At 46.7% G+C, this 23750-nt stretch overlaps 5 protein-coding genes across 5 annotated transcripts; 4 read left to right on the top strand and 1 right to left on the bottom strand.

The window, feature by feature from the left end:
• Positions 1-2049: 2049 nt before the first annotated feature.
• Positions 2050-3552, top strand: EV420DRAFT_1709727 (uncharacterized protein; the record flags this gene model as incomplete). Its single annotated transcript, XM_060479592.1, has 7 exons — positions 2050-2161; positions 2210-2251; positions 2303-2541; positions 2599-2677; positions 2733-3022; positions 3078-3103; positions 3152-3552. The coding sequence occupies 7 exons, from the start codon at positions 2050-2052 to the stop codon at positions 3390-3392; spliced, it is 1029 nt and encodes a 342-aa protein (XP_060336851.1). The 3' UTR covers positions 3393-3552.
• Positions 3547-5723, bottom strand: EV420DRAFT_1474836 (uncharacterized protein; the record flags this gene model as incomplete). The annotated part of the gene is made up of 9 exons (XM_060469239.1): positions 3547-3622; positions 3832-4015; positions 4074-4238; positions 4306-4385; positions 4622-4697; positions 4881-4917; positions 4997-5074; positions 5156-5318; positions 5590-5723. 9 exons carry the CDS (start codon positions 5721-5723, stop codon positions 3547-3549), a joined length of 993 nt encoding a protein of 330 aa, XP_060336850.1.
• Positions 5724-11551: 5828 nt separating this feature from the next.
• Positions 11552-12573, top strand: EV420DRAFT_1509429 (uncharacterized protein). The gene is made up of 4 exons (XM_060471466.1): positions 11552-11601; positions 11666-11744; positions 11837-12102; positions 12157-12573. Exons 1-4 carry the CDS (start codon positions 11599-11601, stop codon positions 12424-12426), a joined length of 618 nt encoding a protein of 205 aa, XP_060336849.1. The 5' UTR covers positions 11552-11598; the 3' UTR covers positions 12427-12573.
• A 3840-nt stretch (positions 12574-16413) lies between these two features.
• Positions 16414-17712, top strand: EV420DRAFT_1709701 (uncharacterized protein; the record flags this gene model as incomplete). Its single annotated transcript, XM_060479591.1, has 6 exons — positions 16414-16525; positions 16574-16615; positions 16667-16905; positions 16960-17038; positions 17087-17382; positions 17437-17712. 6 exons carry the CDS (start codon positions 16414-16416, stop codon positions 17710-17712), a joined length of 1044 nt encoding a protein of 347 aa, XP_060336848.1.
• A 2876-nt stretch (positions 17713-20588) lies between these two features.
• Positions 20589-22434, top strand: EV420DRAFT_1743898 (uncharacterized protein; the record flags this gene model as incomplete). The annotated part of the gene is made up of 6 exons (XM_060480088.1): positions 20589-20700; positions 20749-20790; positions 20843-21084; positions 21142-21220; positions 21258-21657; positions 21978-22434. 6 exons carry the CDS (start codon positions 20589-20591, stop codon positions 22120-22122), a joined length of 1020 nt encoding a protein of 339 aa, XP_060336847.1. The 3' UTR covers positions 22123-22434.
• Positions 22435-23750: the final 1316 nt, after the last annotated feature.

The following is a 23750-nucleotide window of genomic DNA, read 5'->3' as shown; positions in this document are numbered from 1 at the left end:
GAGATTGCACCGTAGAGACAGTCCATCGATGCGAACAATTTTTATACCAAGAAAATGTGGTCAGTGCTTCAGTTCAGGGAGGCCACTGTGCCGCCGCGATAGGCCAACGATGAAATCGTTGGAATCAGACATTGTGCGTACAAGAAAGGGGGCAGACAAGATAACAGAATAGGGTTACTGTTCGGAACAGGGAAAGGCGACTAGTTATATAACCACGTACAAGTGCCACCATACTGCTGTCTCGGGACTACACTGACACGTACAATACAGTCGACGCGTCCTGCATGGGTGTTGATAACTAAAATGGAACATTTGGTCAAATTTGGACTATCGACATGACGTCAAACCAAGCTTCTTACCTCTCACCGCCATGCGACTTTTTGTTCGTCGCGTCACCATTGGTTTTAGCCGGCATTATGATTCAACATCAAACCCATATATTCAAAAATACTTTTCCCTGCGGCTAATGAACGAGGAGGACTTCAACGTTGGCACTCGGGCTGGATATTCGAAGTCACCCTGATATCCCTCCCACAGTACTGTCTCCTCTCAATATGACGATTTCAGATCTGCACCACCATTCCTCGTCTCAACAATGACACGTCCCCAAATGAAGGGAATCGACAGTTGGGCTGAGACGGCGCGTCAAAATTCCATAAACGAGTCATGCTCGTCGCCTTGCCAGTGCAGAGGATTGTGGACACAGATGGCAGGTCTCCTTCCTCCACCAACTAAAGAGCAAGCTTTCTGCAACATCAAAAACCCGATCTTCTCTGAGACGATGTATCTTCATCCGGCGAGCAAGCCCAGGGGTATGAACATTGGAACAGGGAGGCGTAGGCATGGAAATAATACAGTAAGTCTCCTCGTTCCTTGCTCTGTTTCAGGAGCGCTGACTGTCTCCACAGCTCGTCGCTGTCAGCTGATCAATGTGTCCTCCGAGTCTCTCCCTCAAACGGCACCGCACATGCACCCCTGCCACCACCAACTCAGGAGCATCGTTACCGGCATCTAGGACGTGTTTTTTGGAGTGAGGTGACATATCTTTGTCTGGCGAGTACGCACATGTTGAGTAGAAAGGATAGTGCGCAGGAGGGGCGGTGCAGGCGGTAAGGTCTTGTCCCTTGTTTCCATTTCAGTCATACTCACCTTTTTCATAGCCCAAACTCGATCTCGCTGATATCTGCCACCAATGACCTCCTCCTCGTTGCCACTATCAATCCGGAATCCCATTTATGCTCTGAGACACCCGGCGAGCAAGGCTAATACTGAGGCATCCCGCCACAACTCTAACAAGCAGCAGCCGCCAACCCCTTGTCGAAAGACCGGTCATTTGGAGTGGTTTTTACCAATTTCTGAAGCTCTGTTTGTCAAACGGTCGGCCACAACAAACCGGAACGATTGCTAAAGGGATTTTTGGCCTGCGGTGGTTACCATGCATATAGCATCGATTAGGGTCTGATGAATGTCTAGCTTCTTCAATACACTGAGATGGTTGAGGTGCACATGCTTATCGCTCAGTGGAAGCGAAGTTCCTGATTCTTTTTATAGCATGCACGACTATGGTAGCACCTCGTCCTTTGTTTCATCATTGCTGATGTTACAATGTAATAGGGTTTTTTTTTTTTGATTGCATCTCATGAAAAGATTACAACTGAAGCATCGATGTATGACCATGTGGTGAGATGTCATGGCTATCTGGAATGGTCAGAACTATCTCAAGACTCACGCCACCTGATAATCGATATCGTTCGCCCAACCCTACTGCGCCAGATTCGCTCTTGGAGATGGATTAACCTTCTTGAGCGTTTGCTAAATGCAGATCATCTCGACGGGATAGCACGGACCCTCGTACCATGTGCTCTTGACGATCATCTCGGACTACAATCTTCATCGTTACGCATTCAATTGACAATCAAGCTGCATAACATTTTTGGATATCACCGGCGAGGATTCCATGGCACATTGACCGACTGATAAAAATTCTCGATGCGCCAGTATAATAGGGTGTGTACCTTCGAAAACAACCTTTGCCAAGTTCTAATCTACATGACCTCTCAGACCGATATACCGGAGGAACTCACCGACGATGAGATAAATTTCATCTTTCAAGTCCTTGACACTACGTTAAATACTGTTATACTTGCATTTCTATTACATGGTATGCATGCTGACATTTGAACCAAACTTGAATGCTCATGTCCACCAGGCATATACACTGGTGTTCTTGCTGTTACCCTGTGGACCAACTGTGAGTCGACCGTGTCTCCATGAGTCTTCTGAGCTAAAGCAACTTCCACAGACATGAACAAATCTCGACCTATCAGAAACGTTATGATCATGGCCATCATTCTCATCTACACCCTGACTTCCATTGGGTACGCTATGGACTGGTCATTGGTGCACTCCACACTCATCACCGTGACTAATGGACAAAACTTTTGGACGGTGTATCTCAAGCTCATCGATACCAGCGATAAAGTAGCTTTGGGCATAGGAATCGCAGGAATCCTATGTAACATCCTTGCAGATTCTATCACGGTGCGTAGATTCTGCCGAGTCTGAGAATCCTACCTCCATTCACTGCTTAGCCCTTAGATCTGGCGTTGTTGGGTGATCTGGGGCCGGAACCGGCTCATTGTTCTCCTTCCTACTCTTTGTTTAGTCTCTAGTATCGGTGAGATGTTCTGTTGCTTCCGGATCCTTTTATCAAGAACTTACCCTGGGCCCAGTGTTCAAAAGCATCGACATGTACATGGTGTTCACTGACGGAAACAAACTTGACCCACTCTACTCAGTACCTTATGCATCGTTCACTCTCGTTACCACGATATGGTGCACTCTAGGGATCGTCTACCGTATCTTGTCCATCGGTGGCAACCTCAGAGCTTACCACCGTGCCATCGAAATCTTGGTTGAATCTTCGACCCTTTATTCCGTCGCCTTGATCCTATACGTGGCTTTCTACGCTCACAATGATTGGGGGGCAGATTACCTTGGTTCTGTAGCCATGGTTGCAAGGGTAAGTTGATATTCTTCCCTTGTTTCTCCATCTAAACATGCGCCATACACACTAGGGAATTGCACCGACACTTCTCTTTGGGTGAGTCACAGCGGGACACGCTCGTCCAGATGATTCCTGGGAGGGAAGCGTGATGTCTTCCCTTCGCTTTGGGGGGAATCGGATCTCGACAAGCTCTCAGAGAAGTGTCGTAATCGATGATGACCTCGAAGCTCAGCTTGAGAGCGAGGATGAGCGCGCTTACACTCAGATGCATTTCCAGGGAGATACTGTGCCAAGTGTCACGGAGGACGATGTCCTGGAACCTGAAGCCCAACCAGAGAGAGTAGCAAATGACCCTGATATAACGGTTGTGGAACAGAGCGAGTAACAGTTGTGGAAAATGTCAGTACGTCAATAGAGTGCGTGTGAAGGGCAAAGACAGGGCATTGTAAAAGACCATGAATAGATGGCACGAATTCATGATACTCAGAAGGAGATTGCATCGTAGAGATGGCCCATTGATACGAACAAAATTTATATGATCAATACTTCAGCTGAGGTGAGAGGGAGGCTACCGTGCCGCGGCGATAGGCCAGCGATGAAATTGTCGTTCCAGTACTACAAGAAAAGGGCATACAAGATAACAGAATAGCCAATCGATCAACACGTTGACACAACCGGCGCTTGAAGAGCCGTGGTGAAATTTCTATCGATCCGGGAATGCTTTGATACTTGTGCATGACTGACACGGATATCAAGAAGGTGCTAATTTAAAATGAAGGTTGAAACGGATAGAGTAATCCTCGCCTCTCTTCCAATGTACGTACATGTCCACTAACTTCACACTGAGATGAGATGATCTAACCCCGCACAGGTGCATCATCGCCGTCACCCTATGGAACATCTGTGAGCCCATGCCCACATCCCAGCACAAACCCCGACAATTGGGCCCCCAATGATCATCGTCATCGTCCTCCTCTATATCATCACCCCCGCCACTTTCTCCCTCGACTGGTTGATCGTGCGCACGGATCATGGGATGTATGTAACATGCAACCAATATGCTGACCTGAACCGCTACTGGCTCCCACGCGTGTGATAGATAGCGTGGGGGTGTACTGGCCTGTCCTGGAGGTCTTGATGGAGCTTTCGGCATTGTATGCAGTGTCATTGGTTTTGTATGTCATGTTCTTTGCACGGAGTAGTAACACGCTGCATTGTTTTGATCCTATTACTAGGATCATGCAGGTATGTTGGTTCCTTCCTCTGTGTTTTGTGGGCAGGTTATTAGGGTATTGTACCGACATTATTTGTGGGACACGCGGAGGTGGGAGTGTGATGACTTCCCCACTGCACTTTGGGCAAGCTAAGACGGGGGATCCTGTGGCGGCGGGTTATGGAAGTGAGAACCAGTCGGAAGAAGCTATCGTTGAGCTGAGGTGGTGAGATCATCCGCTTAGGAGGACAGAGGGATTGCGGGGAGTGTGCGCAAGTTGACGGGCATGTCCTATATTTAGCCTAGATGGAGCTGTTGCATGCTCGTCAGTTCTCCCCATGTTTGCTTATGCTTAAAGTCAGGGTCAGTACTACGCCTACAACCAGGATAATGGTACGTACCTGCGTTCAACACTATCGAAGACTTGATGCCGCGAGTGTGCTCGCCAGTCAGCTCTCATGCTCCATTCAACAAAAACTATATGGCACTATCAGTACTATGTAGTTTCATAGGAGAAACAACGTGCATACTAAACACATTGCGAGCACCTCCAGCAAACTCTTAGAGCTTGGATCCTTGCTTATCGGGCCGTATCAACATCAATCGATGGTCTGCAACGAGACTTTGACAAAGAGCGACGAAGTGGAGGGGATGACGTACCGTTGGGTATGTCATGCACACCGACGTGCCGACGGGACTATCGTGGGCAACAGAGTCTTGGGGAAAGAGACCAAAGGTCAGTTCGAGGGAGTTCCTCAAGGACTAGCGTCACGCACCTTGAACTTTTTGCGTGTGCCTTTACAAAAATGAAAGCAATTTGATCGTCGACTCCACTGTGTTCTTGCAACAGAAACCTGCCATAGTCTGGTTGAGTTGATAGAAGCAGGGAGAGAGGAAATAATACGTACCATTATCTTCTACGTGAGTTCGTTAACCTCAACCAATGCGACAACCTTCGTAATCCTGACGTAAAAGGCCCACCGAAACTCGGTGGATGCATCGCTGGCCTCGGTAACCTCACTTAGTCTCTTTTTCGCCCTTATCGCGTGCAATTGAGCTTGGATCTCCCTTGCAGACACTCGCTTGCTGGTTCTGCCTCTATAAACGACGTGTCAGCAGAATGCAGGTCCCATACTATTGTCGGGCATGATGGGTGTGTGATTTGTTGGGGGTACCGGTGATGGAGGGGAGGGAAGGGAAAGTGCTGAGCAACGAGAGAGAAGGTAAGCAAGAAGAAATCACTTAAAAGTTGGTTTACACACCTTTAGTCCCGTGTCCTTATCCAGGCGTTGAAATTTTCAGACATGACATACTAAGACAAATTTCGTGAGTAAAGCCACCAGAAAACTTGGTACAATAGTGGGCTCACTTTTCCATAGCTATGCGTGTCATCGCTGGGCATGCGTTGACCCGATCCGATGCTGAACAGAAGAAGACCGTAAAAAAATGGATGGTCCACTGTCGACCAGTGACGCGTTTGAGAAAAGAAGATATGAGGGTCATCCTGAATTTCGAAGCAGGGCCGGCAGGCAGTAACTGGTGTGTGCAGTAAAGTTGACACGTCTTGCACTGGGCTTCAAGCGAAATAGTAGCCAGACACTATCCCCTCAAAACAGGCAGTATTCGATATATAATAGCAAAATAGTTGGATAGGCCAATATTGGACCATTATATGACCTAATGAAGGTATATTGGGTCGATATTGTGTTCAGGCACAGGCAGCATTTCGTAGCATATAATAATAATTCGGGCCTCAGAACTGAGGTGAACACGGCACCATAAGATGGGCCTGGACTGGACGCGATGTTCATTCAGGGCTAACGCATGGTGGAAATGCCGTACGTGCATATTCGAGCATATTCAAAATGGTGATGGAGACTCGGCAGGGATGATTCCTACTGAATCAATGGTGTCGACTCCCTATGGTCAGGGTGTTGAATTAGCTTTGGGTAGAAGGCAGGGGGAAGAAGCTGTCTTCGTACCATACGCAGAGGAATTTGATATCAACGTCAATGGAAAAAGTCTTCTTTGGAAGCTGCGTTTTAGGCCCAGCTGAAGTCGTCTTCATGCAGGTACATGCGGTAGGCAGATGGGGTTTGTTGGTAGTTGCATCGAGGGAGAAGGCTGATCTGTCCGATTCAATATTAGTATAAAGGATGTTCAGGTTGGGAATGAATATCGCACCTTGTGTATCCTGTAGATGTCGGGATTAGAGAGATAACAAGCCCCACTTGCATCCCTGCGAGTACTTGGGCCATCTAGATATACAGAGTCAGAAACAGATGAAGGCGCGCATCAAACGGGACTGGCATAGGCACCGCAGGAGAATCTAGGTTCATTTCAGCTGATAGGTATGTGACGGCGCATTGAATTGTAATAGAAAACGTACCCAAAAATACAAATCTTATCCCCAGCTTTGTAGCGTAAATGGAGAAATTTATGCATACAATTCATGTCCACCTAGAAAGGCTGGGTTAACCACTATGGTCTACCGGAAGACGTCATTCAACTTACTTATAACATGCGCAATCGATCGAGATGAATGCTGATCATACTGCTGAGGCTGGTTGCGATAGGTGAAGCCACGTCCTGAATGCAATACGTCCCGATACCGGCCTTCAAGGACATGTCAGTTTATATACAAGCTGGAAAAAAGATCACACAATTACCACTAGCTGTGCTCTGGAGCCATCCTTATTGCGTAGTGCTGGAGTTCTGTATCATCGACGCGTGAATTCCTCAGTAAGGATACATCGCTGTCTTCTGACAATCATGAAGAAGTCAGTTTTGTTATCTCATAACTCCAATAGCGACAAGCCTTACCGGTTTCGTCAAAGCACAAGACCACCTGCTACGAAGGGATCGTTTCCTCCAGCGTGACTCCCTCCCTGAGAAGTAACCTTTGGGAATTCAGAGTATTCGTCAGCAATGATAGTATTCGACCGACAGGGACAGTTCGCTGGGGCCAGCTCGAGGTGCTGGAGATCGTTTGTCCTGGTTAGTTGATTTTTGAGGGTAGACTGATAATAAGCTGCGTATGGTCAATGGGGTCCGTAGCCGTGTTCACTACAGATTATAGCGTGCGGCGAGTTTTGGTTGGTGATGGTGGCTGGTGTGTCATTCTGCAGTACGATGATGCTTAAAAAATCGTAGGTTGGTCTACTATGTGTCGAGAGAAAGAGAATTCAGAGGTTAGGGTCTACTTCGAGGATGGTCGTTCGAGTCGTTAATTGGTGAATCTATACATTTGGTTAGCTCAATCAAATTTATACCGAGAACTTGAAAATTTTCCGCACTCTCTGTTTGTCTTCGATACTTCTGATCCATCCTCACTTGCTAGCTAGATCACCAACAACTCGAATCCAAAACCAGAAGGGGACGAAAAGACAAACACCTCTACACCTCAATTTCCTCAAGGTTTCCGGACTGTATAACGCGAAGCTCTGTCTGGTTTTTCCTTCAAACACGTAGACGAGGATCAGCACGAGAAGATGGGCAAATACAGAGAAATCGCGGGTTTAGGGGGAGAGTGTAGAAGTCTGACAGATTATTGGGGTGGGCCATGCGCATGCGGAGGATTCGGGGAATGGGAGTGTGATGACTTCTCCGCTGTGCTTTGGGCAGGATAAGACTGGGAAGAGCTCCTGGCAGGGTTCCGTGCTGGCAGGATTTGGATTTGAGGAAAAGTCGGAGAATCAGTCAGAGGAAGCTATCGTTGAGCTGAGGCGCTGAGATTTTGGCGAATGATTAAATTGGTCGTCCGCTTATCCTGTATGATATATTTAGATAGGGAAGACGCTGTAAAAACATAATCATTGCTGTTTGGAGAATGGGTACAACAGCATACGTATAGAGGGAGGGACTCGTCCTCCATTCAGGCTAAATGTAGGTCAAGCCCGTCAACGTGCACACCTCCTTGCGTACGACTGTCCATCCGTATTCCGCACATACGCTCATCTCGACTCTCAATGGCGGGGTGCTACTTCGAACTCCCTCTGCCTCGCCTGTCGACTCCCCCATGTGTGCTTATGCTTAAAGTCAAGGTCAGTACTACAACTAAGACTGGGATAATGGTACACACCTGAATTTGTGACAATACATGACTGAGTGCAGACTCGCTGGCCAGAATCCAACGAAAACTACTAGCAAGATTAGCACTTCATACTTTTGCTGGAAGAAATATGCTTGCCAAATGCGCTGAAAGCTCCTGCATTGATCGACGGTCTACAAAGGCGACTTCAACAAAGGGCAACAATTGGGTATGTTACGCACACCGACGTGTTGATGGGACCATCATGGGCAATAGAGTCTTGGGGAAAGAGACGAAAGGTCAGGTCGAAGGAGTTCCTCAAGGACTAGCGGCACGCACCTTGAACCTTGTAGGTACCTTTACGAAATGAAAGCACACCAACCTTCGATTTGGTCGTTGATTCTGCTGTGTTCTTGCAACAGAAGCCTTCCAGAGTCTGGTTCAGTTGATAGAAGGAGGGAGGGAGGAAAGCATGCATACCATTATCTCCTGTGCGAGTTCGTTAACCCTCAACCAACGCGACAACCTGACCAGAGTTCATAACCCTGGCGTAAAAGGCCCACCAAAGCCAGGTACACTGACCGACAAAAATAAAGAAACACATGGTTTTTTTGATCGGAGTCGCAATAGCTCCTCAACACTGCAATATTTTTTTGGACTTCCAGTGAGTGTAATGTAGCTTGATATCTGTAGTTTAATATTATGAAAAGAATGAGGCAAAAATACCAGTCAGTGAGCAAAGTAAGAGGGCTGCGAAACCACATGCCAATTTTGATGATGTAATGGCATCACATCAACGTCGGAACCAACTTGAATCTGAACCACCACCTGGGCCGATTGCACTGAAATTCCTATCATGTATTCACCTCCTCCTCGCAAACCAAATGTGCCTATTACCCCTACGAAAGCAGCCTGTATTTGCACTCTCCTCAATGAAGGCCACACCTGCACTGAAATCAGCAATGTCATTGGATGTTCGCGCTCTACTGTCTGCAAAACTGGCCACAAATATGAAGGGAAGGAGAACTACTATGCTCGCATCGAAGGGCGAGGCCGCCCGCGCAAGATGGACGATGCGGATATTAAATTTGCCGTGCGAAAAATCCGTAGTCACGACTGCCGGACAGCAGTCGACATTCAACGGGGGTATTTCGACCATCTTTCGGAGCGCACTGTGCAGCGCAGGCTTTCAGATGAGGGCCTGAAGGGTTACAAGAGGTGGAAGGTACCAATGCTCACGAAGGCTCATGTTAGAAAGCGAAGGGTGTGGGCAGAGGCACATGCAGAATGGGGAGCAGAAAAATGGGGGTACTGTGCTCTACTCAGATGAGTCCAAATTCAACTTCTTTGGGTCAGACGGAGTGCAGTGGTGTCGTAGGGGTCCTGGTGAGGCACTAGATGTGCATAACGTGTTGCCCCGGTTGAAGCATGGAGGCGGGGGGGTGATGGTCTGGGGATGCATGACGAGTTTGGGCTTCGGACGGCTGATTTTGGTGGAAGGCACTATGAATGCTGTCCAGTACTGCCAGATACTTAATGAAGGACTTCTCGGCACCCTCCAGGACTATGAACTCTCAGTCGACGATGTCCTTTTTCAGCAGGATAATGACCCCAAGCACACAGCTCGGCTTACGAAAAAGTGGCTCACCGACCAAAACATCTCTGTAATGGACTGGCCACCAAATAGCCCCGACCAAAGCATCATAGAGAATGCTTGGGCTACTCTTGAACATCGTCTGAACAACAGACCACGTCACCCAACAACGACTGCCGCATTATTTGCCGTTCTGCAGGAGGAGTGGGCTGCACTTGGAAAAGAGTATTGCAATGCGTTATATGGTAGTATCCCATCACGGGTGAGGTCCTTGATATTGGCAAAGGGCAGGCATACTAGATATTAGGTTGTTGGACTTTTCGTCAGGTCAATTATCTTGTTTTCTCATTTTACTTACACTGCTAAAAATGACACTCTCGGCTAACATATTTATATCTCATCATTTTTTTCATGTATGTACCTCATTCTTTTTCTAACAATAAACTACATCAATTAAGCTACATTTCTCTCACTGAAAGTCTGAAAAAATATCGCAGCGTTGAGGAGCTATTGCGACTCCAATCAAAAAAACCACGTGTTTCTTTATTTTTGTCGGTCAGTGTATATGCGTCCTAAGCCCCGGTAGCCTCAAATTTACCCTTATCATATGCCATCGAGCTTGGATCTCCCTTATCGATCGTATGCAGACACTTGCTTGCTGGTTCTGCCTCCAAAAAAGACGTGTCAGCGGAACGCAGGTCCCATACTATCGTCGGGCATGATGGGTGCATGTTTTGTTGGGAATAGTGGCGGGAGGGAGGAGAGGCGTGATTAGAAAAGGGCTGAGCAACGAGAGAGAGAAGTTGAGCAGGAAGAAATTGACCAAAAGTTAGTTTACACACCTTCAGCCCTGTGTTCCTATCCAGGCGTTGAAAGTTTCAGGCGAATCATGACATGATACTGAGAAATATCGCGAGTAAGCCACCAGAAAACTTGGTGCAAAAGTGGGCTCACCTTTTCATAGCCGTCGCTAGGCATGCATTGACCCGACACGATGCTGAACAGAAGAAAATCGTCAGAAAACGGATGGTCCACTATTGACCAGTGAGAAAAGAAGATATGAGGGTCATCCTGAATTTCGTGGCAGGTGGTAACTGGTGTGTGCAGTAAAGTCGACGCGTCTTGCGAGCATGATGGTGATGGGCATTCGTAATCAAAATAGACTATTTGGACCATCGGCGTGAAGTCAAACAAAACCCCATCGTTCTCACTACCATGCTTCAACTTGTGCTGCCGTGTACTCCTTCGATAGTATTCAAGCACTATGTGAGTATATTCTGACCAGTATTCATAACTGTCATTCTGATTCAAGCCAAAACAGTCGTAACGGGACCTCAAAATTAATATCGATGCTCGAAATCTAGTACCTAACTGGATATTCAAAGCTCCCGGTGCATGGTCATCCATGCTGAAGAAATCGATTTTTGGGCCAAGACGATGTATCGAAAGCAAGGGTAGAAGGGGGAGAGATTTGATAGTGAGTAGAAGATGGCGAGTATCCTTTTCCTCGCCCACATTCAGGTGTGTATGGGAGCCATACTCTTGTTGATACTCTCCCGGCGTAGTCATGGTCAGCTTTGGAAATAAATATACCAATTGTCTGCTTTGTCCGTCCATTAATAGACAAAACGTGGAACTCGGAAACATTGAACCCTCTTACAGTGACAATATTGAGATAGTTGAGCGCCCTGAGATGTGTGTGTGGCAGCACCTCAACTGCGAGCACTGTCTGTACTATCCTCACAGATTCTACCATGGTACGTCTGACCTACCTTTTGTCAGGAAATCAATCCAGGTCCCTTACTCCCAACTAAACTCTAGATTTGGCATTGTTGGATGGTCTGGGGACGGCGCTGGTTAACTACGCTTCTTCCTGTTCTCTGTCTAGTGTCTGCTATCGGTAATGCCATCGATCTCTTCTGTCTTTTGCTTTACATAATCCCAGGTTTATTACAGTGTTTAAAATTATCTTCCTACGCTGACAGGTCATAGATGGAGCCGTCAACGACCTACTCAATCCAGTGCTTTATGCATCCTTCTCACTAGCTACGACACTCTGGTGCACATTGCTCATCATATACCATGTCTGGACTGTGGGACGAGCAAGAGAACGAGGACTCGGAGCCTACTGGCACGTCGTTGAAGTCCTAATCAAGTCATCAGCTCTCTATTCCATGTCTTTAATCCTATTCATCGCCTTCTTTGCCCACAATGACTGGGCAGCAAATTACCTTGATCCCATAACAGGAATCGCAAGAGTACGTGAATATCCTTTCTCAGACCTACTTGCTTGCTTATTTAGCATGTGGCAGGGTGTCGCTCCAACTCTCCTTGTTGGGCGTGTTGCAGCAGGACATGCTCGTTCTGACGACTCGTGGCAGGGCAGCATAGTTACGTCGCTCTGTTTTGGGCATGGTCAGGCTCGGGCGAGTGCTCAAGAAGATACTCTGATAAGTATAAGCCTCTACAGTGGTGACCTGGAGGATCAGCCGGACGGGGAAAGTAACAACAAATATGGATCTCAGGAGGATGGCATGGAAATGGTCACTCCGGATGACAAAGAGGCTGGAGGAAGTATATAATAGTCTGAACATGTCGCCCTTCATACAGGACATTGATGACCTCGGTCAACGTCATCATTTATTTCAGCCTTGAGTCTGAGTTTCTCATTTGGAGGAGTTACCATAGGAATCGGTCTACGGTGCTCATTTCTCTGCCCTTCGACACTGTATAACCTCTCTACATACTCACCATTGCTGTATGTAGCTACGTGTAGGTACTATCTTGAAATAACAAGATGAGTCGCATCTTTTACGTGTGTAATGACATGTTTCCGGAGTGTGTTATTCCTCTGTATAATCGTTACAGGACGGAGACGCTATAAAAACAGTCATTGCGTCTGGGCCATAGATACAATAGCGTACGCGTAGAAGGATGAGCCTAGTCAAGATAGCTGGGTACACTCCCATCTAAATTTGCCCCTTCATCCAGACCAGATATATGTCAGGCTCGTCGACTTGCGCAACCCCCTCTGTACGTCTATGCACATGCTCATCCGCACACCATCACACTCCCCGAACATTCTCCATGTGCGCTGACTCAAACGCCGCTTAGATACAACAGGGTGCTATGTCGACTACCCTTCTGTCTCCCCGCCGACTCTCCCCATAATTGCTTATGCTTAAAAGTCAGGGTCAGTCCTAGAACTATGACTGGGATGATTGTACATACCCGCATTTGATACTATCATGACAAGACTCGATGAATTAAGTGCAGACTCGCCAGCCAGTTCTCTCGTTCTAACCAACGAGAACTACATGGCATGATTAGCACATCGTATTTTCATTGGAAAACACGATGTTGTGAGCTGCATTAAGCACTTGGAGCTCAGATCCTTGCTTATCGGGCCTCGTTGATCAACAAGCTGCAAAGACGACTTCAACAAAGAACGACGAGGCGGAGGGGATGACGTACCTTTGCGTATTCTGCATGCACCGACGACTTGATGGGACCGTTGTGGGGAGAGGAATGCATTCAGAGTCCTGGGAAAAGAGACGAAAGGTCAGGATAAGGAAATTTCTCAAAGACTAGCAGCACACACCTTGAACTTCGTGTAGCGAAAGCGACATGCACAACCGCGCATACTGACATTCAACTTGGTCGTCAACTTGGCTGTGTTCTCGCAATAGAAGCCTATCAGAGTTTGGTTCAGCAATATAAGGAGGGAAGGTGGCAATATATGTACCATGATCTCCCACGCGAGTTCCTTGACCCCTAACCGATGTGACAACCTAACCAGAGTTCGTAATGCTGGCATAAAGGCCCCACCGAAACCTGGTATATGCATCTCTAGCCTCAGCAGCCTCGATAAGCCTCAAATTTGGCCTTATTGTGTGCCATAGATCATGATCTCCTTTATCGATCGTGTGTAGACTAGCTCAGGTGCGCTCTAAAAATGACGCGTCAGTGAGACGCAATGGGATGAGGGAGGTGCTGTATCCTCGAGTATGCTGCGTACGTGATTTGTTGGGGGTGGCAGGGGGAGACGTACTTGAAAAAGTGCTGAGTAACAAGAGAGAAGGTGAGTAAGGAGAAATTGACCAAAAGTTTGTTTACGCACCTTCAGCGCTAGTCAGCGCTTCAGCCCCATATTCCTACTCAAGCTCAAGCTCCCTCAAGCTTCAAGTGTTGGATATTTTGGGCGAATCACTATATACTAGGAGACATGTCATGAGTAATCTGCTGAGAAACTGTTATAGCAGCAGCTCACCTTCTTATATGCACTCGTGTCATCGACATCACTGGATGTTTGCTAACCACAACTACAGAATTGTAGTGATGAAGCGAAACTGAACAAATGAAGGCCATCATGAGTAAATGAAAAAAAGGCAAAGACAAATGGCCCACCATCGAGTCCAGTAACAAGTGCTAGAAAATAAAGTACGAAAGTCAGAAGCGAGCTGGAGTTGGCAGGCGGTAATTGGTAACTGCTCGGAACAGGAAAACATGTCAGGCCTTCAGGTTTCAAAATACGAACACCTACTAGTTATATAACCATGTACAGATTCCCCATACTGTCTTCTTGGGACTACACTGGCACAGTCGACGCGTCCTGGGTGTTGATAACCAAAATCATGAATATTTGGTCAAATTTGGACCATCGACATGATGTCACACTAACTTCTTCACCACCACCCTGCGACTTTTTGTTCGTCGCTATTCACCATTAGTTTTAGCCGGCATTCTGATTCAAAATCAAACCCAGACATTCAAAAATAATTTGCCCTGCGGCTAACGAATGAGAAGGACTTCAACATTGGCACTCGGGCTGGCAGTGGATATTCAAAGTGAGTCTTCCTTCTCGACATGTGTTCATCCACCCTGACATCCCTCCCGCAGTACTGTCTCCTCTCAATATAACGACTTCGGATCAGCACTACCATTCCTCGTGCCAATGTTTCAACGACGACACATCCTCTAATGAAGGGACTCGATTGTTAGGTTGAGACAGCGCGTCAAAATTCCGCAAATGAGGATGCAGGATCATGCTTGTTGCCTAACCTGTGCAGAGGCAGAGGCAGAGTCCAGAGGGTTGTGGACGCAGATGGCAAGTCTCCTTCCTCACTCACATTCAAGGGTACTGACCTTCTCCACAGCTGTGGGCCCCGATATCAATCCCATTGCCTCTTTCCTTCAAATGATGGCCTCGAAAAACACCCAAAACGTGCAATTTTGTGCTTCCACCGGCATCGACTAAGGAGCAAGCTTTCTGCAACATTAAGAACCCGTTCTTCTCTGAGATGACGTATCATCATCCAGCGAGCAAGCCCAGGAGTATGAACAGGAGAAGGCATGGAACGGGGAGGCGTGGGCATGGAAATGAGGCAGTAAGTCTCCTCGTTCCTTGCTTGGATTCAGGACCATTGACTGTTTCCACAGCTCAATCTCAATCTCACTGATCAGTGTGTTCTCTCCCCCTCAAATGGCACCACACAAGACACAACAATTTTGCACCCCTGCCATCACCAACTCAGGAGTGTCGTTACCAACATCTGGGACATGCTTTTGCGGTGAGATGACATATCTTTGTCTGGCGAATATGCACAGGTGGGGTAGAAAGGATACTATGCAGGAAGGGCGGTAGAAGTGGTAAGTACTTGTCCCTTGTTTGCACTCAGTCATACTCATCTTTCTCATAGCCCGAACTTGATCTCTATCTATCACCAATGACCTCCTCCTCATCGCCACCATCAACTCAGGGCCCCATGTTTGCACTGAGTCATCCAGCAAGCATGATGCATCCCATTACAACTCCAGCAAGCAGCAGCCACCAACCCCTTACCGAAACACCAGTCGCTTGGAGTGGTTTTTCACCAATTTCTGAAGCCCTCCTTGTCAAACGGTCAGTCACAACAAAACAGAACGATTACAGTGACTTGCTAAATGGATTTTTGGCCTGCGGTGGTTACTGTACATAGCATCAATTAGGGTCTGATGAATGTCTGACTTCTTCAGGACACTGAGATAGTTGAGGTGCGCCTGTTCGTTGCTCAGTGGAACTGAAGTTCCTGATTCTCTTTGTAGTATGCAACGACTATAGTAGCACCTTGTCTGTTTCGCCGTTACCGACCTTACAATGTAATAGGTTTTTTTTGATGATGAAAAGATTAGTTGAGATGACTTCTGATTCGGATTGAAGCATCGATGTATGACCATATGGTGAGATGTCATGGCTGGTCAAAACTACCTCAATACTCACGCCACCTGATAATCATTCGCCCAACCCTACTGCGACAGATTCACTCTTGGAGATGGATTAACTGTCTTGAGCATTTGCTAAATGCTGATCATCTCGACCGGGCAGTACTCATACCATGTTTTCTTGATGATTGTCCCAGACTACATTCTTCATCGTTATGCATTCAGTTGACAGTCGAACTGCATAACCTGTTTTTGGAATCATCGGCATGACACCGGCAAGGATTCGATGGCACTGGTGAAAATTCTCGATATGCCAGTATAATAAGGTGTGTGCCTTGGAAAACAACCCTCGCCAAGTTCTGATCTACATGACCTCTCAGACTGATATACCGGAGGGTCTCACTGATGATGAGATAAATCTCATCTTTCAAGCCCTTGACGCTGCGTTAAATTCAAATATACTTGAATTTCTATTACATGGTATGCATGCTGAAGTTTGAACCAAACTTGAATGCTCATGTCCACCAGGCATATACACTGGTGTTCTTGCTGTTACCCTGTGGACCAACTGTGAGTCGACCGTGTCTCCATGAGTCTTCTGAGCTAAAGCAACTCCCACAGACATGAACAAATCTCGACCTATCAGAAACATTATGATCATTGTCATCGTTCTCATCTACACCCTGACTTCCATTGAGTTCGCTTTGGACTGGTCATTTGTGCATTCTGCATTCATCACCGTGACTAGTGGACAAAACTTTTGGACTGTGTATCTTAAGCTCACCTATGACAGGGATAAAGTAGTTTTGAGCATAGGAATCACAGGAATCCTCTGTACCATCCTTGCAGATTCTATCATGGTGCGCAGACTCTGCCTCCGAGAATCCTACCTCCATTCACTGCTTACCCCTTAGATCTGGCGTTGTTGGGTGATCTGGGGCCGGAACTGGCTCATTGTTCTCCTTCCTACTCTTTGCTTAGTCTCTAGTATCGGTGAGTGTTCTGTTGCTTCCGGATTCTCTTATCAAGAACTTACCCCAGGCCCAGCATTCAAAAGCTTCGACACATACATACTGTTCACTGACAGAAACCCACTTGACCTACTCTACCCAGTACTTTATGCATCGTTCACTCTCGTTACCACAACATGGTGCACACTAGGCATCGTCTACCGTATCTTGTCTGTCGGTGGTAGACTCAGAGCTTACCACGGCGCTATCGAAATCTTGGTCAAATCCTCTACCCTTTATTCCGTCGCGTTGATCCTATACGTGGCTGTCTTTGCTCACAACGATTGGGCGGAGGATTACCTTGATTCTGTAGCCACGGTTTCACAGGTAAGCTGATATTCTTCCCTTGTTTCGCCATCTCACTTGCACTGTACATACTAGGGAATTGCACCGACACTTATTGCTGGGCGAGTTGCAGCGGGACACGCTCGCCCAGATGACTCCTGGGTGGGAAGCGTGATGTCTTCCCTTCGCTTTGGGTCGGTGGGAAATCTGATCCCAACAAGCTCTCAGGGAAGTGTCATAATCAATGATGACCTCAAAGCTCAGCTTGAGAGCAAAGACCACACTCAGACGCATTTTGGGGGAGATACGGCACTAAGTGTCATGGAGGACGATGATTTGGAACCTGAGGCCCAACCAGAGAGAGTACCCTGATGTAACAGTTGTTGAACAGAGCGTGTGACAGTCATGGAGAACGTCTGACTCAGAAGGAGATTGCATAGCGTAGGGATGGTTCATGGATACGAACAAAATTCATATCAAGAAAATGTGGTCACTGCTTCAGCTGAGGTGAGGGAGGGACGTCACCGTCACTGCTGGAGCCGGTACATTTTCTCTGTGGAAAAACAAGACCTCAACATGTCATGACATTTCATTTGAACTTCACAAAAGTGAGTTGAAAAATGAGATAATTTCCATACTCTTATAAGTGAAGGAAAAGAACAGGAAAAACGGAATGAAAAAGGCTTTCTCCCACGGTCAGAACAAAGGAAACCACCTTTTATTCGGAGAAAAGAAGCTGTTTTCGGTACGTGAAAGGAGCACTAAATAGGACGAATTTTTCATTTCGTTTTCCGTATCCTGTTTTTGTGGCATACAAAGGAAACGAAAAGTCACGACATTTTTAAAATACCTTTTTCTGTCCTGAAAAGGAACCAACCCCAGCAGTGCATGCCATCAGCGATGGAATCATCATTTCGGTACGTACAAGAAAGGGGGCGGTGGCACATACAAGATAACAGAATAGCCATCGATCGACATGTTGACAGAACTGGTGCTTGAACAACCATGGTGAAATTTCTATCGATCCGGGAATGTTTTGATAATGGCGAATTTGTACGTGACTGATGCGGATATCAAGAAAGTGCTAATTTAAAATGAAGGTTAAAACGAGTCATTTACAGTCATTGACAAAGACGAAGATCTTACCCTTAAGCCTGAGAGGCGCTGAATGATGAAAATTACAAGGCGGGAGAGGAGCGCTCTTCGACCTTCGAGATTGTATAACATTTCTACATGTTTACCATTGCCTTATGTAGTTACTTGTAGGTACTATCTTCTTGAAATAAAAAAACAAGTCGCATCTTTTACATGTGTAATGACATGCTTCCAGGGAGAGACACTGTAAAAACAGTCATTGCATCTGGGCTATATATACAATAGTGTATGTGTAGAGGGATGAACCTAGTCAACATACCTGGGTACACTCCCATCTAAATTTGTCCCTTCGTCCAGGCTAGATATAGGTCAGGCTCGTCGACCTGCGCAACTCCCTCTGTATGTCTATGCACATGCTCATTGAGTTCGTAACCCTGGCATAAAGTGCCCACTGACACTCAGTATATGCATCGCTAGCTGGGGTAACCTCGATAAGCCTCAAATTCAGCCTTGTCATGTGCCACCGAGCATGGATCTCCTTCATTGATCGTGTGTGGACTAGCTCAAGCGCCCTCTAAAAATGATGCATCAGCGAGCCACAATGGGATGAGGGAGGTAATGTATCATCCGGCATGCTGCATACATGATTTGTTGGGGGGTGGTGGAGGGAGACGCGCTTGAAAAAGTGCTGAGTAACGAGAAAGAAGGTGAGTAGGGAGAAATTGACCAAAAGTTGGTTCACACACCTTCAGCCCCATCTCCTCCTACTCAAGTAAGCACTCAAGCTTTAAGTGTTGGATATTTTGGGGGAGTCACTATATACTAGGAGACATGTTGTGAGTAATCCACTGAAAAACTGGTATAGTAGCAGCTCACCTTCTTATATGCGCTCGTGTCATCGACATCACTGAATGTTCACCAACCACGACTACGGAATTGTAGTGATTACGCGAGGCTGAATGAAGGAAAGTCATCATGAGCAAAGGAAAAGAACAGGCAAAGACAGATGGACCACCACCGAGTCCAGTAACAAGTGTTAGAAAATCAAGTACAAGAGTCGTCCTGAATTTCGAAGCGAGCTGGCAGGTGGTGACTGGTAACTGTTCGGGGCAGGGAAACGTGTCAAGTTTCAAAATGCCAACACCTACTAGTTATATAACCACGTACAAGTTCTCCATACTGCTGTCTTGGGACTAGGCACATGCAGTACAGTCAACACGTCCTGCATGGGCATTGATAACCAAAATGGAACATTTGGTCAGCAACATGACGTCAAACTAAGTGTCTTCCCTCTCGCTGCCATGCAACTTTTTGTTCGTCGCTATTGATTCAAGATCAAACCCAGATATTCAAAAATAATTTGCTGTGTGGCTAACGAACAAGGAGGACTTCAACGTTGGCACTCGGACTGGATATTCAAAGTCCCCCTGATATCCCTCCTGCAGTACTGTCTCCCCTCAATATGACGATTTTGGATCTGCACCACCATTCCTCATCTCAAAACGGAACGATTACAGTGACTTGCTAAAGGGATTTTTGGCTTGCGGTGGTTACCATACATAGCATCAATTAGGGTCTAATGAATGTCTAACTTCTTCAAGACACTAAGATAGGTAAGGTGTGCCTGTTCATTGCTCAGTGGAACTAAAGTTCCTGATTCTCTTTGTAGCATACAACAACTATGATAGCACCTCATCTGTTTCATCATTGTCGACGTTACAATGTAATAGGGTTTTTTTTTTGATAGCATCTCATGAAAAGATTACAACTGAGGCATCGATGTATGACCATGTGGTGAGATATCATGGCTCTCTGGAATGGTCAAAACTGCCTCAAGACTCGCACCACCTGATAATCGTTTGCCCAACCCTACTGCGACAGATTCGCTCTTGGAAATAGATGGACCTTCTTTAGGTTTTTTCCAAACATCGATCATCTCAACCGGGCAGCACTCGTACCATGTTTTCTTGATCATCGTCACAGACTACACTCTTCATCGTTATGCGTTCAGTTGACAATCGAGCTGCATAACCTTTTTGGATATCATCGACATGACACCAGCGAGGATTCGATGGCACTGATAAAAATTCTCGATGCGCCGGTATAATAAGGTGTGTACCTTCGAAAACAACCCTTGCCAAGTTCTGATCCACATGACCTCTCAGACTGATATACCGGAGGGTCTCACCGACGATGAGATAAATTTCATCTTTCAAGACCTTGACACTGTGTTAAATACTATTATACTTGCATTTCTATTACATGGTATGCATGCTGAAGTTTGAACCAAACTTGAATGCTCATGTCCACCAGGCATATACACTGGTGTTCTTGCTGTTACCCTGTGGACCAACTGTGAGTCGACCGTGTCGACCATGAGTCTTCTGAGCTAAAGCAACTCCCACAGACATGAACAAATCTCGACCTATCAGAAATGTTATGATCATCGTCATCATTCTCATCTACACCCTGACTTCCATTGGGTTCGCTTTGAACTGGTCATTTGTGCACTCCGCATTCATCACCGTGACTAATGGACAAAACTTTTGGACTGTGTATCTCAAGCTCACCATCGGTACCAACGATAAATTAGTTTTGAGCATAGGAATCACAGGAACCCTATGTACCATCCTTGCAGATTCTGTCACGGTGCGTAGACCCAGCCTCCGAGAATTCTACCTCCATTCACTGCTTACTATCCCCTAGATCTGGCGCTGTGGGGTGATCTGGGGCCGGAACTGGCTCATTGTTCTCCTTCCTACTCTTTGTTTAGTCTCTAGTATTGGTGAGATGTTCTGTTGCTTCCGGATCCTTTTATCAAGAACTCACCCCGGGCCCAGTATTCAAAACCATTGACATGTACATGATGTTCACTAACGGAAACGATCTCGACCTACTCTATCGAGTGCTTTATGTATCGTTCACTCTCGTTACCACGATATGGTGCACTCTAGGCATCGTCTACCATATCTTGTCCATCGGTGGCAACCTCAGAGCTTATCGCCGTACTATCGAAATCTTGGTTGAATCTTCAACCCTTTATTCCGTCGCCTTGATCCTATACGTGGCTTTCTTTGCTCACAATGATTGGGATGCAGGTTACCTTGATTCTGTAGCCACGGCATCAGCAAAACCCAGAGGTTGTCTTTTGTGTCTTTTCGGTCTTGCACAAGACCGAAAAGACGGCAAAGACAAGAAGATCAAGGGTCTTTACCAAGTAAGGTACATATTCTCGTCAAGAAGGATTTTGTCTTGGCAAGATCTATCACTGTCTTAGGAAAAGAACATCTTCCTGTCTTTTGTTTCTTTCTCTTTCGTGTTCCGATGGCTTTGGAGGATATAGAAATTCTAGTATATTGATTTCTATCTATGACAATGAACTATAGCACATAACGCTAACACTACGACCCTTTCTGCCTCAGAGATAGAAATGAAGCCGTGACATAACGAGAGAGATGTTGCAAGAATGGGCACCTATAGGAAGGATAAGAATGTGATTTCGATGGCATGACAGTGTTACGAATATATCAGTATTGCATCAGATTGTCAAAAGAAAACACACCGCAGAAGGGAGAACAACAGCTAAGCAGTCTAACCGACACAAAATACAATGTGAATAATTATATGGGGGAATGGAAGAAGCACGCACCCTCCGGCACATCCCTTCCTGGATGGCCACCATCCTAGTCTTCACAACAGCCCTCTCCTTGGTCTGCACACATCCATCTACAGCTCTGGTCAGTTCAGCAGCGAGTGATGATGAGGTGTTGGGTCGTACCATTTCTTTTCTCACCTGTTGGCAATGACGGCAGCCCGGAAGGAAATGCGAGAATCAGATATAGTCAGTTCAATGAGAGACACCCATACCTTTGCCCTCGTACCACCAGTACATGCCCAATGGCCCCATCGCCGGTATCGAGTTGCAGTAAAGTGAGGGAGAGAGGAGGGAGGGAATAATCAATTCGGACTCCGAGTTAAAGTCCAACATGACGTTGACATGTTCCGGACATGCCCGGGCGGAGTTTGAAAGAACTTAGAAGATTTCTTGTTGCTCTTCCGCCATTCCCTGCCATTCCGTGCGCCATCTGCAAGTGGCTGCACTGCTGCAACGCTGCAACATCACCGTGACGGATGTGCATGGGCTTCAATATTGCAATATCTAACTTCAATCCATATACATACCAACTGCAAGGTCATTCGAAGACCGCCCCAATCGATAAGATCAGAAAGCCGCAGAAGAACCGGTTTGCCAAGACCAAGACTCGATCACCCAAGAAAAAGAGGCAGAAAGAGGGCTAGAAAAAGACCAAGCCCGGAAAGACTAATTCTGGGTTTTGCTGATGGGTTGCAAGAGTAAGCTTATATTCTTCCCTTGCTTGGTCATCTAACATGCGCCATACATAGGGGATTGCACCGACACTTATCGTTGGGCGAGTCGCAGCGGGACACGCTCGCCCAGATGATTCCTGGGAGGGAAGTGTGATGTCTTCCCTTCGCTTTGGGGGGAATCCGATCCCGACAAGCTCTCAGGGAAGTGTCATAATCGATGATGACCTCGAAGCTCAGCTTGAGAGCCAAGATGAGCGCGCTCACACTCAGACGCGTTTCCAGGGAGATATTGCGGCGGACGATGACCCAGAACTTGAGGCCCAACCATAGAGAGTAGCGAGTGACCCTGATATAACAGTTGTGGAACAGAGCGAGTAACAGTCGTGGAAAACGTCAGTACGTCAATAGAGTGCGTGTGAAGGGCAAAGACAGGGCATTGTAAAAGACCGTGAATAGATGGCACGAATTCATGATACTCAGAAGGAGATTGCATCGTAGAGATGGCCCATTGATACGAACAAAATTTATATGATCAATACTTCAGCTGAGGTGAGGGAGGCTACCGTGCCGCGGCGATAGGCCAGCGATGAAATTGTTGTTCCGGTACTACAAGAAAGGGGCATACAAGATAACAGAATAGCCAATCGATCGACAAGTTGACACAACCAGCGCTTGAAGCTTGAAGAGCCGTGGTGAAATTTCTGTCGATCCGGGAATGCTTTGATACTTGTGCGTGACTGACACGGATATCAAGAAGGTGCTAATTTAAAATGAAGGTTGAAACGGATAGAGTAATCCTCGCCTCTCTTCCAATGTACGTACATGTCCACCAACTTCGCACTGAGATGAGATGATCTAACCCTGCACAGGTGTATCATCGCCGTCACCCTATGAAACATCTGTGAGCCCATGCCCACATCCCAGCACAAACCCCGACAATTGGGCCCCCAATGATCATCGTCATCGTCCTCCTCTATATCATCACC

Source organism: Desarmillaria tabescens (genome assembly GCF_030435595.1).
Source record: "Desarmillaria tabescens strain CCBAS 213 chromosome Unknown EV420scaffold_4, whole genome shotgun sequence".
Classification (NCBI taxonomy): domain Eukaryota; kingdom Fungi; phylum Basidiomycota; class Agaricomycetes; order Agaricales; family Physalacriaceae; genus Desarmillaria; species Desarmillaria tabescens.
Note: the sequence above shows the minus strand (reverse complement) of the source record. Positions and strands in the feature narration are given on the sequence as shown.

Coding starts and splice junctions, on each gene's coding strand:
- EV420DRAFT_1509429 (XM_060471466.1), top strand. Junction 11,745..11,836: donor CTGTCTAGTGTCTGCTATCG/GTAATGCCATCG, acceptor GACAGGTCATAG/ATGGAGCCGTCAACGACCTA. Junction 12,103..12,156: donor CCATAACAGGAATCGCAAGA/GTACGTGAATAT, acceptor AGCATGTGGCAG/GGTGTCGCTCCAACTCTCCT.